Here is an 18,923-nt window from a genome sequence, read left to right on the forward strand (position 1 = left end):
ATATATATATATATATATATATATATATATATTGTATAGGATGAATAAAAACTAAATTTATTAAATTTATTAAAACTAATAAAAATGACTAAAACACAAAAATTACTAACAATTTAACTAAAATTAAAATGACATGGAAAATATAAAAACAATCAAATAATTTTAAATATTAATAAATTAATATAGTATAATATAGTCTATTATAAGATAGTAGTGTTCATCTCAGTAGTTTAGTAGTACACTGGTGTGCCATTTTTTGTTGACTTAAAACATGTAATGCTAAAATACTGATATCATTTTTTCAAACAGGTTTTTGCTAACCTATTAATAGTGTCACTGCCCCTGCAGAAGTGATGTCTGTGTGTGTGCGTCTGTGTGTGTGTGTAATACACCAAACCTTGGGTTGTCTGTAGTGCTCCATTGACATCGTGAGCACATTAATGGCGATGATGATGGTGATGAAGAGGTCCAGATAATGGCTAGTGCAGAGTGTGTGAATATAGAGGCGTGTTGGAGAGTAGTCTACATACAGTATGTGTGTGTGTGTGTGTGTGTGTAAATATAAGCTATATATAACTAGGTACTATGTACTGACTTGTGGACAAAATAAAAAGCCAGTTAATTACATGATGGTATTAAAGTTGCAGGTCTAAACTAAAAATAGCACAGATTTCACATATGAAACAACAGAACAGGAATGAGAAACACTGTCCACCAGAACCCTGTCATCTTGATAAAATGTGCTTGTGTGACCTGAATCTAAAAAAATATAATGGGTTGCTTGATGGTTTAGAAAAAGGGCAAATGAGAAGGTTGATTTTTTAATAAAAGACACTACCGGTGGACATAATTCATTCTTCGTGAATTCCCCCTTAATGTCTACGTCTATATGAGTGTGTGTAAGTGATTGTGAGTGTCCTACCTGACCCAGGTTATCGAAGTTGTACTTCCTACGGACCCATTTGTATTTAGCCTGCAGGCACTCAGATTTATTGGTGATATTTCTAGTGTCAAAGCCTTCACAATGATAAAACTTCCCCTTAAAGAGCTGAGTAAAAGAAAAATATCTTACATTTAGACAACATTAATACAAACAAACGGCAAATTACAAAGCAAGCAATAGCTCTGATCTGTGATTTTATTTCATAAATATAAATGAACTGAATTTCTTTTAGAAATGTAGACACTAGCAATATGTATGTACCTGAACTCCTAGAATGCCAAAGACAATGAAGAAAGCGCAACAGATCAACACAATATTTCCAATAGGTCTGAGAGATGTGATCAATGTTTCAACAACCAGCTTCAGTCCAGGAGCTCTGCTTATGACCCTGATGACACAAACACACAAAGAAATGCATATTTGGTGTTGCAACAATATCTGAACTCAACGCAAAACCACTGATCTAGAAAGCGTGTGTTAATAAAAGGGCTCAGTGTTGCACAACAAGCTGACGAGACGAGACGAGACGAGACGAGATGTTCTCTAGTGTTAGCCTTGAAATGAATAGGTAAGTCTGCTCAGCAGAATATCTCTCTGTCTGAGAGTTGCCGGTTTTGTTCAGATGTGTCTAAAGGAACAGTTTCCTGACAGTAGCAAGAGATGAAATGTGGTTTCAGCACCATGGACAGCAGCATTATTAAAATGTAGGGATACATTTGATTTTTTCTTCTGATTAAAGTCAGGTCTGGTGAGATGCAGCTTTTGGTTTGAAGTGCAAATGAAATTTGAAAGAGTTGGCAAAGGGGAAGATTTTCAGTATATTAAATATAATTTAGGTCTATTCCTTACACAAAACTACAGTATGATTTAAGAGCGGTGATGCACCATACTTAATTTTTACTGAAACACCAAAAGCAAAGTTAACGTTTTCATTTAGCTAAAAGCTGAAACGGAAAATAAAGTTGATTTAATAATTAAAACTAAAAAAAAAAAAAAAAACAGTTCTATATACTGTATAAGCAATTAAATTACACATAAATTACACCTAAGTCAGTTTTTATATCACTGATATAATTTGTAATCCAATTCATTGCTGAAACATGAACATTTAAATGTTATCTGTAATAAAAACTTGTTTTTATGACAGATTTATTAAAACATACATTCAATTATTTTTTCATATTTCATTATAAAATTGACCAAATTTGAAAGCTGAGACTTTGTTTCATTTTAAAAGTAAAAAAACCACACAAAGTTCAGTAGGATTTTTGGATTGTAGACTTGATAAATACAATGTTTATTGAACTTTTGTTCATGCATCACCTGAAAACATAAAATAAAAGCATAGAATACAATCTTGGTTCATCAAACTGAAGAATCGATATTGTCAGTCCAGCAGTTTCAGCACCGTTTCAGTCAACAATTTCGGCTCTCCAAAACTGTTTCAGCCAAAATGGAAAATTCACTTTCACCTGAATACTTTTGGTTGCCAAAATTCAGAAAATTTAAATGGAGTTGTACTGTATACACAACATTTATTGAGCATTTTTGGAGTTCACCAGCTCTGGCCCCACTTCACTTTCATTATATTGTAAAAGAGCAGTGTGAACATTTTGCTAAACATCTCCTTTTGTGTTCCTTGGAAAAAAGTTGAGTGAATTACAACTTTCAGAATATTACAACAGCCTACACCAGAGGACTTAATGCACTTCTACTCATTCATACACACCTTCAATGAGAGTCTTACCTCAAGGGTCTTAGTGTTCTGAGCAGTCGCAGTACTCGCAAGATACCCAAAATTCTGTTCCCACCAGAGGAGGCGAGAGAGACCAGGATGTCCACAATAGACACAAATACCAGCAGGCCGTCTAGAACATTCCAGCTGCTCTTCAGGTACGAGCCTGGACCAGCATACAGCCCAAGAGAAACCACCTGCAACACCAACAAAATAGCAATCATATCAATGTCCTCTGCATGTCATATTTTTTTTTTTTTACTAGTATATAAAAAGTTATAAAAAAAGTTAAAACAACCAATAATACATAATTAATATTGTATTAATTTCCTACCTTCACAGTCATCTCAGCCACAAAGATCACAGTGAAGATGCAGTTAGACACTTTAAGAAACATCCGCTCCTGTCAAACAAATAAATAAATAGTGAAAATGTCATTTAAAATGGCAACAAATGCACCACATTGGGGCCAATAAAAGAGCAGCTATTTAAGTCACCCAGTTATTTTTTACAGCATTTTTTTTCAACATTTTTATGACTGAGATTGAGGAAATTTTTTAGGACAGTTTGTTTATGGGTTTATAGGTTACATGCAACTTTCAAATGTTTCAAAAGGTTAGAATCATACAGTTCTGAAATCAGTTTAAAATGTTAACCCACATAATCATTTATTATGATAAAAGAATATTAATGATTACATTTAAAAATTCTCTATAAATTTACTAAAATATTGTAAATGTAAAGTTCTGCCAAGTGATACAGTTCATAAGTCTGATAAATTTACAATATTTATATAGATTTGGTCATTAACATAGAATTTAACTGTTGTGCGATCATAGGTATGTATTTATCGGCTATTTTACAGTGGCTTTGAATGCATTAGATTTCAGTAGTTTCAATAATACAGTGACATGTAATTTTAAAAGAATGTTTTTTAAATTAAATTGTGAGTACATTTTTAAAGAAATTAATAATTTTATTCAGTATGGATGCAATAGATCAAAAGTAATAGTAAAGACAATTATAATGTTACAAAATAATTATATTTCAAATGAATGCTGTTCTTTTGAACTTTCTATTTATCAAAGAATCCTGAAAATAAATTAAGCAGCACAACTCCTTTCAGCAATGATAATAATAAGAAATGTTTCTTAAGCATCAAATCAGCATATTAGAATGATTTCTGAAGGATCATGTGACATTGAAGTAATGATGCTGAAAATTCAGCTTTAACATCACAGGAATAAATAGCATTTTAAAATATATTAAAATAGAAAACATGTATTTTAAATTGTACTAATATTTCACAATATTGCTGTATTTTTGGTTAAATAAATGCAGCCTTGGTGAGCAGAAGAGACTTCAAAAATATAAAAAAATCTTCCCCACCCCAAACTTTTGAACTGTTGCATGCATATATAATAGAGCTTGATTATAGCACTAGAATGAGTGTTGTGATTGTGTTCACCGTGCTGTCAGGTTGGATGTCAGGTCTCTCTAGAGCAATTGTGATGCAGTTAAAGAAGATGAAAAACAGCACAATATGATCAAATATCTTATGAGTGATGACCTTTTGACAGCGCATACGGAACCTGCAGAGAACGAGAGAGGAAGAGCAGTGTGAATAGCATAGAAATGTGCAAGCACAGCATTCATTATGTGTTTATATGTGTGTTTTGTTGGTCTGCTGTGTTGGCACTCACTTATTTTGGGGCGAAAATAAGTAAAGTGACCAATCCTCATGGTCTCTACACCACTGGGGTTTATACGGCTCCAACAGTCTCTTCACAATCAGACACCAGCTCTAAATGAAATATAAACATAATAAAAACATGCACAAGGAAAACAAAGAATAGAAATGCATATTTTCTAAGAAAATATATTAGCACATATCTAATATTTCTATAAAATCTGCAATATTTAACAATGCCAAGAATATCTGATCTACGTGACTGATATACTGTAATAGTATAATCAATAATAAAAAATGATTAAAGACAAGGCCCCACCTCCTCAAATTCATCATCATCTGCGCACTGTGTGGATGTTGGATCGGGACGTGTTATGTTGGGAGAGGATGGATAACCTCCATCTATTCTGCCGTTACACTCCAAATATGGGCGTGGAACCTGGAGGAGCTCTGGAAAATCAAACGACCCCAGACACGAAACTCTGCCCAGACTGCCAGTCCTGATGGATTTCCCATCTTCTGATTGGCTGTCATCCATGCTGTCCTGTCCCACTCCTAAAAGCAACGATTCGCACTCCCCTGACTGAGCACGTCTCATTAGACTGGGGGCGTGGCCAAGGCTGTTCCAACTGGAGCGGCGACTTCCCCAAAGGCTGGACTACAACAGACACACAAACTGTAGCTGATTATCACAGGATGCAACAACTGGTGTAGTATGGCAGAAAAAATAAAAAAAAAGAAATAAGTTGACACATATACAATAATGAGAGGGACAATATGGAGAATTTATAACCACTTAGATATGACAATTTAGATGTGTCGATTAATTAATCGAATTAATAGCAAATTAAATTTGACTGTGAAATAGATCATTTAAAGCAATTATTGTGCTAAATGAGAAAGTATCAAGTATAGACATTACAAATTGTAGCTTTAGAAAGAAATATTTAATCTGATTAAACATAAAATGTATTACACATAAACATTTAGGCTACAACGGCCTAAGATAAATTATGGAAAATAAAGGAAGATCATTTATCTCAGTATTTTTTGTTCATACAATGAAAGTCAAAACAAAAATTTAATTCAATTCCAGTTAATTTGTATAGCGCTTTTCACTATACAAATCATTGCAAAGCAACTTTACAGCAAATTATGTTTCTACAATATTTAGTGGTAGCTTATCAGTGGTGACTGTCAATTAATGCACATATGGCAGAAATGTATGGAAAAATCAATTAAAGACAATCAATTTAAAGACGTAATCAAACAGACGATGAACACTATTAACAGCAATTATTATATGATGCAATCAAACTTATAGCAAAATGTGGTAGTTCTGTATGTTGTTTCAGGGTTGGCATCATCTGAGGTCCTCTGAGGGGTTGGCATCATCTCTTCAAAAACTCTTCAAATTGTCTTTGTTACCATTACCAACAGTCTTCAAATTACCTTCTTTTATGTTCCACAAAAGAAAGTTTGAAACGACATGAGGGTGAGTAAATGATGAGAGAATTTTTATCTTTTGGGTAAACTATCCTTTTAATGTTTTTATTTTTATAATTTTTATTTTATTTTTTTAAATTATAATCTAAATAAGAAACTATATCTGCCAGCAGCTGGCAGTCTTTATGAGTCATTTATTCATTTGATTCTTTCAAATGGCTGATTCATTCATGAATGAAGTAAATGGCTCTCTTTATGAATGAGCCTTTGAATCATTGGTTCACACGATTCGTTCAAAACGCGTATTCATTCATAAACTAAACCCCTCCGTGTTGCTCAGAGATGCACAACAATTCTGCTGTGGCTTTAAGAAATATGTTCTCTGCAAAATTGAGCAAAAACAGATAATATTGTGTTTGAAATATAGTACAATATCAACTTCTTATTTACTGAACTGTTGTAGGCTATTAAAACACTTTTAAACTCGTAGTATTCAGGACAAACAGCACTCGTGTGTGATATTGATCTCCCTGCTCGTGTGATATTGCTTATCGTATAATATAAATATGACTCATACAGGGGCATTTTTTGTACCAATATCTTGAATTTTACGGCATAACTGCATTTATGGAGTTGTTGCCCTGCATCATATTTGTCAACAGTCAACTGTATGAAATGTAAGATGATGTACAGATCTGGGGACGGGGCCAGTGCGTTAAACTGACAGCCCTAATCTATACATTAGTGCTGTCTAAATTAACACAGGCGCATTCATTTTTCCAGCTTAATGGTGTTAAAAATATGTAAAATATAACAGCAGATGAAGTTATAGATATCTACATGTGTTATGCTTTGCTTATAGTTCAACAGGAAACCAAAATTACAATCAAAAAAAAAAAAAAAGGCAATAAAAACAATAAGATGCCATAATTAAACCACTTTAACGAAGAAGAAAAAAATCTTCAGGTGAAAGTTTGCGTTTAGTGTGAAAAGCCTTAAAAGGGATCATTCTAATATCAATATAGAACAAAACATAAATTCAAACGTTATGAGACTAACACTATTTGTGTAGGTTTATATGTAATATTCACTCCTCACCAGGGATCTCTGGTCATGCAGCTCAGTGGAGGTGTTGCTGTTGCGTCGTGATTGGCTGTAGATGTGTGACATCTCAGTTCTGGGCGTGGCGTTGAGCTGCATGTGTGTGTTGTGAGGTGGCATGGATGCCCGAGGTTCCAGGTGTCCGTTTGAGATGGGCATTAATGTCTGCATTTTCATCTCTGATCCTAATATCAACAAGAGATTAGCATAAAATAATAAAACACATATAAACATATAAACAGCACACACACACACACCAGAGTTCAGCAGTTCTCTCAGTTTGTCCTCATCCCCATAGTCAGACGACATGTCATCATCAGTGTCTGATCTGCTAGCATCACCCTGAAAGAGAAACAGAAATGACATTTAAAGGCTAAAATTTTGAATTCATAATAATGAATCATCATATTTTCACATCAACCCAAATCCACACAAGGCCAGCATAAATAAATGCAGAACAAACTCAATTTAATTTGCTCTTTCAAGGGTATGCAGCTCTCTACCTTCTAATCTCATGCTTAGTTAACTTAGTTGTCCTCGTCCTATTTCCTGCGAGTCATTGAACTTCCTTTGCCTATGCATTTAAAATCAACAGGAAACAGCATTCTGACCCATTCAAAAGGGATATTTCACTAGAATTAAATTAGAAATTGATTTTATTGTGAAAAGTGGGCTTTAATACCAAAATGAAGCATTCTGTGTAGTTCCTGGATGGATTACGCCACACAAGCAAAGGCCACTGAGATTCAATCATTTATCCTCAAAAATCTCCGGTTGTAAATATGTCAAAAATAAAGAGTGACTGAAAAAAGCGAAAAAGGGAGAAAAGCAGGAATGAATAAGAATCATGTATTATTTATAACTTGTACGTTTATTTTTTCTTTCGAAATAGTGTGACTCATGTAGGATATCAGACCGAATCAGACAATCTAAGATTTGGTCAAAACCGAGTTGAGGCACGAGGAGTCACAAAAATTCCACAGAGGCCCAAGACAACAGGATGTCATAAATCAGACCCCAGCCTCTCTGAAGCAAGCCTAAACCTAAGCCCCTGTCACAGAACAGTTTTCAACATTAACACAAAAGAACACATTGACAAGTCCAAGGAGATTGTAAAATTTTGGGGCAAGTTATCAAGAATAATGGTCAAAAGCATGTAAGTGACAAAAAAATTATTTATACATGTATTTATATAGTTTTTGTAATTTTATTTATTGATTTATGCATATTTGGTTATGTATTTATGGATAGATGGGTTCTGTTTTGCTCAAAACCCCAATAAAACAAAATAGAAAAGGCAATAAAAACAACGAGTATACAGTGAAACCACTTTTAATGAAGAAAACATTTCATGTGAATGTTTGCTTTTAAAATTCCATGCAATTGCAATGAATATTCATGTATGATGTAAAAAAAGGGATAATTCTAATATTTTATTTATTTTGAGATCAATACTATTTGCATAAGGGAGAAAATCCTGCAAGTAACTTTATATTTCATGCATTTAAAATCAACATGAAATAGCATTCAGACCCATTTTACTTCTATAAGGTGTTTATTTGAGTGAAACAGGATATTTCAGTTGAAATAAATCCAATAGGAATTGATTTTATTGTGAAAGTTAGCTGTTCAGTACCAAAACAAACCAGGTTGTGTACTTCCTAGATGGGTTATGTCACACAAGCAACAGCCATTGAGATTTGCTGATTTATACTCCAAAATCTCCTATTGTAAATACATGAAAAAATAAAGAGTAATGGAAAAAGGAGCAAAAAAGCAGGAATGAATGAGAATGTGCAATATCCAGCAGTAACAACCGGAAAAGTGTGCGTAAATGTGTATTTGAGAATTGTGGGAGTAGGTAAAGTGTCCACTGTGTATGTGTGTGGTATTTGTACCTTTGAGGACAAAAGAGAGAGAGATAAAAGACAGAGGAAAAAAAGGAAGAACAGAAGGTTTGAGTGAAAGCGTTTTCCTATGAAACACATCATCACACCAGCTGCAGCTCAGCGTCTGTGCTTATACACTGCAGATGAGTCTCATCTACATGAAAATTACACACACAAACCAAACATACACCAATCCACACAATCAATATCTTTGATGTGACAACAATAACGAAAGGAAACAAGAGCGTGTTTTTCTTCATTTCCATGTGCGCTCAAAGGAAACCCCTTTTTTTTCATGGTGTGCATAATAGTTACTGTGCTGTAATTGAGTTACAGTGTAATAATTCTAGTCCTCTGATAGCATCTTACTCTTAACATGAAAAATTCCCTCTTGGAAACTCAATTAAATTCAATATGGCCATATCTAATTCAGTCGTGCAGAGGATTCGAGCAGATGTTGCAAACTAGAGGAAGTGGAAGTAGTTTTTTACAGTAGTTGACCCCCCAAAATTTAGAAACTTAAAGGAATAGTTCACCCAAAAATGAAAATTTGCTGAAAATGTATTCACCTTCAGGCCATTCAAGATATAGGTGAGTTTGTTTCTTCATCAGAACAGATTTGGAGAAATTTAGCATCACTTGCTTACTATTGGATCCTCTGCAATGAATGGGTGCCGTCAGAATGAGAGTCCAAACAGCTGATGAAAACATCACAATAATCCACAAATAATCTACACCACTCCAGTCCATCAGTTAAGATCTTGTGAAGTGAAAAGCTGCATGTTTGTAAGAAAAATAATCCTTCATTAAGGTCCATAGTCCATAATAACTCTTCCTCCAGTGAAAGTCCATCCCCTGTTGTCTCTCGCATCAAAATCCAAAGAGATATTTGTTTACAACTTTTTTTTTTCTGGACTGTTTTCACTTGTAAATGTACTTGATCGGTGCACATTTCTCTCCTGATTCAGACAAGATGATTTTTTCACTGGACAAAGCAACATAATGAATAGAGGACTCATATTTTAGATGGAAGCAATTGTTTGAAGTTAAAAATGCCTTGATGGATTTGTTTATTATAAGCAGCTTTTCACTTCACAAAACGTTAACTGATGGACTGGAGTGGTATGGATTACTTGTGAATTATTTTGATGTTTTTATCAGCTGTTTGGACTCTCATTCTGACGGCACCCATTCACTGCAGAGGATCCATTGGTGAGCAGGTGATGTAATGCTACATTTCTACAAATCTGTTCAACTCCTCTATATCTTGGATGGCCTGAGGCAGAGTAAACTTTCAGCAAATTTCCATTTTTGGGGTGAACTAGTACTTTAAGCCAAAATGTACAGTCTCACTGCATTAGATACAACATATCAAAGTACCTGGTATTTATTTTAAATAAAGATATTACAAGCACAATTTTCAAGCAAAACATTTCAAGAAAAAGCATATACTTTACTGTAGTCCCTAGTCCAACATCTGACATCTTACCTCAGCTTGAAAGCCCTCTACTAAGATGGCAACCAGTAAATTGAAGAGGACATAATTCCCAAAGGTCATCAAGGCCACAAAGTACAGAGCCGCCAAGGGGGAGGTGGAGGCCATGCCGTTATACAGAACAACATTCCAGTCCTCCTGGGTCAAAATCTGTAGACACAGGACGACTGTTAGCACAAATTGGTGATTTTTAGCACAAATATCACATTTTAAACTATTGTCTTACATTATGAGTAGATAAATACTGTAGCATTACTGTAGTTTATTGTACCAATAAACACCAAACTTTGTCTAAATGCTATTAAAAACATCAAAATGTTATTTATTGATTACAACAACACCTTTATGTGTACAACATACCTTGAAAGAATCAGTATTTTGGCTATAATGATTAATGGTGTGTTTATATTAACAAAAATATATTTCATTGATATACTGTATATTATTTAAAAACATTAAAAACCAAAACTGAACATTAATGAATAAGTAATTAATGTGCATGACGTAGACATTTTATGCCAAATTATTCTGACTTCAGTGAACCTACCTGATTTACAATATTAAATCTACATTGATATAATAATAATAATAATAATACAAATAAAACAATAATAAAACATAAATAAATTATAATAAATTAAAAACTAATAGAAATATTAGTAATTATTACTATTTTATTATTATTGTTATCATTATTATTATTGTTGTTGTTTTTTAATTAAACACAAATTACAAGTTTAATTTTTAAAATGTATTTTCTTTAAAAATACATGCTATTTCCACTAATAAAATATTAACATTATTCTTACTACATCAAACCTATTAGGCGTACAATATTTAATCTACAATTATTAATTATATATCATCATCACCACCAACAACAATAACAAAGTAATAATACTTTGTATGTATTCAATAGTATTATTATTATAAACAAGTAAAACAAATGTAAACTTTCTTTTGGCTCATTTTAAATTCAACTGCTAGTTTGTTTTCACTCCAGCACATTTCACACAGACATCCACAGCAGAACCTGAACTCATCTCTGCTTCTTCCTGCAGACTGATTTAGAACTGAGGAAAAACAGCCGCTTCAGTCTGGAGTTTATATTCTGCTTACAAGCGCGCACACACACACACACACACACTCCCACCCACACCGACAGAAATAGAGATTAGGGAAATTAAAGGCTCCCGATACCGAAGAAACCCTGACTCCGATGGCTTCCCTCAGGGCCTGGAGTTAATACAGCACCATATCAGTATTTGCACAAGTGTCACTCCCGGTGACCTCATCACACTACCCAATACTGCAAGGAGAGGTCTGATGACCTCATCATGTCTGCAATAATATAGGGCAGGTTTCGATGACCTCAGCAATTACAACTCTGGCACAACTTGTAGAAGTTTAAATAATCCCAGTCTTAAAAGTCCGACTGACACACACACAAACACATACATTCATATACAGCAAACCTGAGCCGCTGCCTAATAGACAGAGATGACCGCAAGAGGATTTGAGCATTTAGCCGTATTATATAATAATGTTTAGAAGGCGGAACAAAAATATAGGTTTGCTTAAATACTTAACAAACAGTGTAAAACCAAATTATTTAAATAATTGAAATGGCTTCAGAAATGACACCCATTTTGCTCTGACACCCAAGGATTTGTTACTTCATTTAGGGGAGGCTAAATACCCACAATCCATTGCCTCAGCATTTTTGCAAAATGCTGCTGTTCCTACATTGAGGAGTGAGTATTTAATCAAAACTTGCCTCTGAAGACTAAAAATGCTATTTCTGGACTATGAATACAACCCTCTGTAAGATTTTAATGAGTTCAACTGTCAGTTTAGTGACCGACAGACTCTTGGTGGTCAGCAAAATGTGCAGATTTCAGGAACAGCAGCTTCAAAAACTAGTTGTGTAGTGTTTTATCTTTCATTAAAGAGGACCTTTGTTACTTAAGCACAAAAAAGTAGTTCAATCATGACAATTCTCTGAACATTTTAGCATGGTGATGGATATGACAATGTTAATGTATTTGGTCTTGGCGGAACAGATCTGCTACGCTGCTGCTGAATTGCTGCTGCTGTTGGTTATTGCTGTAGTTGTAGATTATTGCTGCTGCTGCGAGCAAGTACAGGAACTTGCTACTGCCAATGCATACGGCGATACAGTGCCATGAGTATTTAAGACATACTGCTGCTGCACAAATAGCATATAAAATAACCCCGTAGCAGATCTATACAGGTGGAGCTGGGGAAGGTGGAGGGTTTCAGAGAACTCGGAAAGCGCGCTGCAGGAATCTCAAGTGAATGCTAGCCAGCCATATAAATGCAAGGCAGTAAGCTCATTGGCTGCATATGCAGCATGAACTGATCAGTTCAGCTTGTGCCAAGTCGTTTAACTCTCTGAATATCATCAGTTACGTTAACACCCCTTCAGCCTGCGCCATCTAGAGTTTCATGACTGAACTATATTTCACCCTGAAGTATTTCTACCTGTTATCAAAATATAACATCCATATATTGCTTATTAAATAGTTTTTTAGGGACAATCTTCTGACCTGGAACACGGTGACGATGGCCCAGAGAAGTGAGTCAAAGTTCTTCCTGTCTGACACAGTGTCTCCATTCTCCAACCGCAGAGTAAACTTACACCCAAACAGATGCATTCCCAATATACTAAAACACAGAAGACAAGAGAAAAAAAGGGAGTGACAGACATGAGAAAAGGTTGCAAAACTAAAAACATATACTGCATTAAATGTAAGAATATCAGGGTTATTCCTTGGTAACAGTGACATTTGATTCCAACTTACAACTGATATAATAATTATTTTAATACAGAACTTTAGTCAGATTATTTGAAAGAGCTGTTTAGTTTTTTTAATTAAAACTGTTTTAAACCTGCAAGTTCCCTTTCATGCCTATTACATTTTAATGTGTTATTAACAAAGAAATAAAAGAATTTAGTTTTTATTGAAACTAAAATATCATACTTTCACTGTCAAATGTATTTATTTTCCTAAAAATATTATGTAAAAGGCTGACATGTGCTAGTTATGGGCGAAATTATCCATTATGACAATGTACACTAAAGGTGAATACATATTATGTATTATGATTACTTGACTTTATTATCATTAAATTAATTTAAAGCTATTAAAAAACAATCATGACTTTTTCCCTCAGTAAACTCTCGCTTATTAATAGTTAATAAGGTAGTTGTTAAGTTTAGGTATGGGGTGGATAAAAGGACCTAAATATGGTCATGCAGAATATGTGCTTTACAGATACTAATATCTAATATCTGCATGCTAATAAGCAACTAGCTAAAAGCGAGAATTGGACCTTAAAATAAAGTGTTACCAAATAAACTTACTTCATTTTAGCTACGCAAAGGCAACATTTCTCATTTTTGTTTAGTTTAAGTTGAAAGTACTCAAATAACTAAAACTAAATGAATTAAAACTAAAAACTAAAACCAACAAAATTACTAAAACTTGAAATTAAAATGAAGAAAAAGAAAGAAAATATAAAAAACGAATTCAAAATCTTAAAAAATAAAACAGTATATCAATGTATTAAAAAACACTGGTATTATGAGTACATTAATCACAAAATCGCTGTGATGGGATTGAAATAATGTTGAGCTTGGAAAACGCGACTTCTTGAGTTCCCATTTTAAAACGAAATGAATGACCAATCATACTCCTTCAAAAGTACTGAAAAACCAACTGGGAAATAATAACTAACACTATAGTATAGTAAGACTCATTTGCTTTCCGTCAGTACTTCTTATATGGAAGAACTTTCATACAAACCTAAAGATGAAGATGAAGAGCATCAGCAGCATGCAGAAGGTGGCCACATTGTCCATGGTCTTCATCAGTACCACCAGCTGCCTGCGCAGAGCCGGGAGGAACCGCACCAGCTTTAGCACCCTGAGCAAACGAAACGTCCGCAAAACCGAAAACCCTCCATCCGCTTGTCCGACGATCTCACACACACTGTAAAACCCAACAGACAGAACGTGTGCGGTCAAAATACACAGTATTTACAACGAATGTACAGCAAACAGAACAGCACAGAACCTGATGATAACGATGATCCCGTCAAAGATGTTGTAGAGGTTGCTGATGTAGTCGAACAAACCGCAGGCCGAAAGCTTCAAGAGCATCTCTAACGCAAACAAACTAGTGAAGACAATATTACTGATCTCCAACACGTCTGTCAGCTCATCCGGCTGAAAGAGAGAACAAATATACAATATTAATCCAGTTTTCTGTGATACATCATAGTAACAACTAGTGCTGTCAAACGATTAATTGCATCCAAAATAAAAGTTTTTGTTTACATAATATATGTGTGTGCACTGTGTATATTTATTAAGTCTATATAAATACACACACATACGTGTATATATTTCAGAAAAGTATGTTATGTTTATATATTAAAAATATTTATCTGTAATATAAATTATATAAATATATACATGTAAATCTTTTAAAAATATATATTGTATGTTTGTGTATTTGTATATACATAATAAATATACACAGTACACACAAATATATTATGTAAACAAAAACTTTTATTTTGGATGCGATTAATCGGGATTAATCATTTGACAGCACTAGTAACACCTAATGTATATTTATGTGAACCTGTATGTCTGACAAAAAAAAAAGACAAAAAAAGCACACTTCTTCTTAACAAGTCATGTGATCTGAGGCATTCACATCTGTAACACATACACTGCTAACACGAATGTATACATTACAAAAGCTAAACTACAGTGTTGTTACTGTCATGCCATTATATTTATGCTTCTCCTCTTTCTCTCCATGAGGCTTTATTTCTTGTGGAGGAAGAGCAGGCGAGCGCTGTTATTACCTGCGTCTAGTGTAATGTAAATAATCATTTCCCTGGCAACAGTGTGAATGTCCTCAAACCGGTTAATCTCAGACTCCTCTCAGTCTCACACAGACACACTAATCCTAACCAAGGGGGTTAATTAAATGCAATAAGAGCCAAAAACATGCATAGAATCACACCGCAAACACAGCGCTGTGGGATCATGTTGTGTTACAATGAGTGATTTTGACACTGGGGGATTTATTTGTATGTGCCAGCAAAAAAACAGACACTAGAGGAAACCGGTATTGCTTAAAGTCACAATTTCATTTCAGGAGATTAACCGAGGTATTCATTATGGTGGTTTCTCTTATATGTTCATATGTTTCCTCTTACATATTAGATGTTAAACTTACCAGGAGAAAGTATTCTGGGTTTTTAAAGTTTTAAGTAAGTTTTAAATCAACTTACTTTTGAGGCACACAATCAATTTAAATTTGTAAAAAAAAAAACTATAAATTTAATATAAATTTAATCCATTTAAATTAGGCCAACATGAATTTTTGGTCACAAACAAATTGCACAGATGCAATGGATTCAGATCCAAAATGACACAGACACACTGGAAATTGCAAGTGTTATTATTTTTTAATCTAACATCATCCATCCATTTAATTACATAATTTATTTAGGTACTCAACTAAAGCTTAGTCCTCATTTTCAACTGGAACAAATCCTTTTAAACATAATATTTCCCTTTAAAAATTGCTATTCCTATTCCTACTACTAATATATTATTATTATTATTATATGTTCAAAAGGATTTGTTCTGGTGTTGCTGTATTAAAAATAAGGATTAAGCTTTTGTAGAGTACTATATTAAATAATAATAATAATAATAAAAATTATAATTATTATTATTTAATTATAATTATTATTGTATGTTCAAAAGGATTTAATCTGGTGTTGCTGTATTGAAAATAAGGATTAAGCTTTTGTAGAGTACTATACTAAATAATAATAACAATAATAATAATCATAATTATTATTATTTAATTATAATTATTATTGTATGTTCAAAAGGATTTGTTCTGGTGTTGCTGTATTGAAAATAAGGATTACGTTTTTGTAAAGTACTATATTAAATAATACTAATTATTATTATTATTATTATTAAGTAATAAGTATTATATTATTATAATCAAATGTTTTATTAAATTTTTTACGCTTTATTTAATTTTTAAGCTTTATTTAATTTTGTATAAAAGTTTTCCTCTTTTAATTATAGTTTATTTAAATACTATTATAATCAAGTTACACGTTTTTATTTTGGCGTATGTAGCGTATGCAAATCTGAGTAGTTTGTGAAACTGCTGAGACCTATATGTGGGATAACTGGTGTTTATTAGAAACAGCTCAGATGTTAATTAATCTCATGTGTGAGGTGTGTGTAAATGAGTGTATTATTTTCACCTGCTCATGGTACTCCACTCCCATGCTGAGTGTATTGATAAGGATTGCTATCATTATCCCTCTGTTGAAGTACTCGCTGTCCACAATCCGCCTCAAAATGGCTCTGGCATAATGAACGCACATACACACACAGTTCTCATTCCCAGACTCCTTTTCATCCAAATCCTGGTTTCTTTTGCTCTGTTCTGAGCTGATGTCGGGCCCCTGTTTCTCTGGGTCCGATTCACTGTTGGAGTCGCAATTAACACCATCGCCTTCCTGGGCACAAATTGGGCAGGAGGACGACTCTGAAGACACCAGTCCCACCCTGCTGTCCACACACACACTCGAGCACGTGCCAGGATGCACACCTGCAGTGAAGGATGACAGTATTTAATATCACACACAGGAAGGCTGGGGCTAGATGTCTCAAAAACTGTCCAAGTCCAATTTACGCAAATGCTTTGCTACAATGTTTTCCTATGTGTCTATACAGAAAGTGACTGTCAAAAATAAATCTACTCCTACTCTCTAGCTTGCTTCCTAATCTACAGTAGTTATCTAATAAACCTGGTATTGCGTTTTACGAATATTGTTGGTTGTAACGAATTGCTTTTGTAAATTGCTTTGTATAAAAGCATCTGATGAATGCATTCATGTAAAATGTAAATGTTCACTGCAGTAAATAGTGTGACAACTAGCCCCAGCCTCCCTGTTACATAAAATATTTTGTGCTATAACCTGATAATTAGGCAATCCAATGATGCATTAGTGACCTGATTACAGTTAACAACATTGTGATTTGCTTTGATAATAGTGATCAATACTGTCCTTCTCGCATAATCAGGGCAAAATCTGTCTGCATCTGCCTTTTATGACCCATATGCTGTGCCTGAGCTTCAATCATCTCTTACATGAAATTCACAATGTGCATGATTCACATATTAGTTCATTTCAAATATATGGTATACTAACTGATGACACCAAACCCAGTCAAAAAGGAATATGTACAGGACTCGGGGAGTAATTTTTTAAATCATAATTTGGCACCAATTCTTTAATTACCCTAATGGGATCAAACTGGACTTCTCTAAGATTTTATAGTTTTTAGTGTCAACTAAAATCACCGTTCTGCAATTTACTGTTTTTGTCACCACTGTTATTGTGTTGGAATAATATGGTTACTAGGGGAGCTATAGGATTTTTTCAAACTGTTGTGAAATTAAATGCTACTGGCTTTCTAAAAGGTGTCCCAACAAACAATCTGATTTAATTAAAAAAAAGCACTTCTGCTCAAATGTTTGTGGTCAGTAAGATTTTTTTTTTAAAAGAAATTAATACTTCCATTAAGCAAAGATGCATTGAATTGATCAAAGGTGACAGATTTTTAAAGTGTTACAAAAAATGTATATTTCAAATAAATGCTGTTCTTTAAACTTTATATGCATCAAATAAGCTTGTAATGCATCATGCATAATTGCCAACATAATAATTAAATTACTTTTAAAATGTTAAAACAGCTATTTTAAATTGTAATTACATTTAATAGCATAAGAGATTTATTTCAAAAACATAAAAAAATCTTACAGACTATTTTGAACAGTAGTGTACATCAACACAAAATTACAATGTAAGGATTCTGTACAATATTTATTACAAAATAAGGATTTCCTTGCTATTTTTTCCTATTGTTAATCATAAAAAATGTTTTGTGTTATGTTAAAACTCCATAAGAAATTTTGCATTAGAATTATTTCGGTTCTGATGTAAATATTTATTTTTTAAATTAATTTTAAATGAATTCCTGTTGGATTTTTTAATGGCTGCTGGCATTCAAAACATGTCACTGTAAAATAAAAAGACAAAGTTGGTTATCCATACCTGACGAAGGGCAACCTGACCACTAAAGTTTTATGATATCCAGAGCTAGGTAGATTACTTGCAAATTATAGTCTGTTACTGAATACAGATTACATGATGAAAACTGTAGTTAGTAACATAATCTAGATTACTAATTTCAGGTAATGTAATCTGAATATTTAAAATTAGCCTACTATTAGATTACATTTTTTTTTTAAATCCAACATGTTATAAACTTAACAATAAACGTACCATGCAGTGGGTTTGTGAGTTGATAAAAAGCAAATGATTAATTAAATCATAAAAATGTAAAATAAAAATTATTTAAATACTTAACACTAAAAATACTAAAAAGTTTACCTGCATGTCAACGCATGAGAGAACTGCAAACATTGCAAATGAGTTGTTAAATTATTTGAAATATTAACTTCCTTACAAATATTTCAAGG

The 18,923-nt window shown here is 33.4% G+C and overlaps 1 protein-coding gene across 1 annotated transcript in view; it reads right to left on the minus strand.

Annotated features, from left to right (window-relative positions):
* LOC107565250 (voltage-dependent T-type calcium channel subunit alpha-1H-like) overlaps positions 1 to 18,923 on the minus strand; it is an 86,229-nt gene that overhangs the window by 2,860 nt on the left and 64,446 nt on the right. The window contains exons 10-23 of the mRNA XM_016250473.1: positions 16,636 to 16,985; positions 14,400 to 14,551; positions 14,130 to 14,315; positions 12,870 to 12,987; positions 10,294 to 10,449; positions 7,173 to 7,257; positions 6,913 to 7,100; positions 4,688 to 5,026; positions 4,382 to 4,482; positions 4,147 to 4,270; positions 3,013 to 3,081; positions 2,691 to 2,875; positions 1,205 to 1,331; positions 923 to 1,048 (exon numbers count right to left, since the gene is read on the minus strand). Of these exons, the coding sequence (XP_016105959.1) occupies positions 923 to 1,048; positions 1,205 to 1,331; positions 2,691 to 2,875; positions 3,013 to 3,081; positions 4,147 to 4,270; positions 4,382 to 4,482; positions 4,688 to 5,026; positions 6,913 to 7,100; positions 7,173 to 7,257; positions 10,294 to 10,449; positions 12,870 to 12,987; positions 14,130 to 14,315; positions 14,400 to 14,551; positions 16,636 to 16,985 (2,306 nt within the window). The remainder of the gene's footprint in view (positions 1 to 922; positions 1,049 to 1,204; positions 1,332 to 2,690; positions 2,876 to 3,012; positions 3,082 to 4,146; positions 4,271 to 4,381; positions 4,483 to 4,687; positions 5,027 to 6,912; positions 7,101 to 7,172; positions 7,258 to 10,293; positions 10,450 to 12,869; positions 12,988 to 14,129; positions 14,316 to 14,399; positions 14,552 to 16,635; positions 16,986 to 18,923) is intronic.

This window comes from Sinocyclocheilus grahami, unplaced genomic scaffold, assembly GCF_001515645.1.
Source record: "Sinocyclocheilus grahami isolate Dianchi unplaced genomic scaffold, SAMN03320097.WGS_v1.1 scaffold25.1, whole genome shotgun sequence".
Lineage (NCBI taxonomy): Eukaryota > Metazoa > Chordata > Actinopteri > Cypriniformes > Cyprinidae > Sinocyclocheilus > Sinocyclocheilus grahami.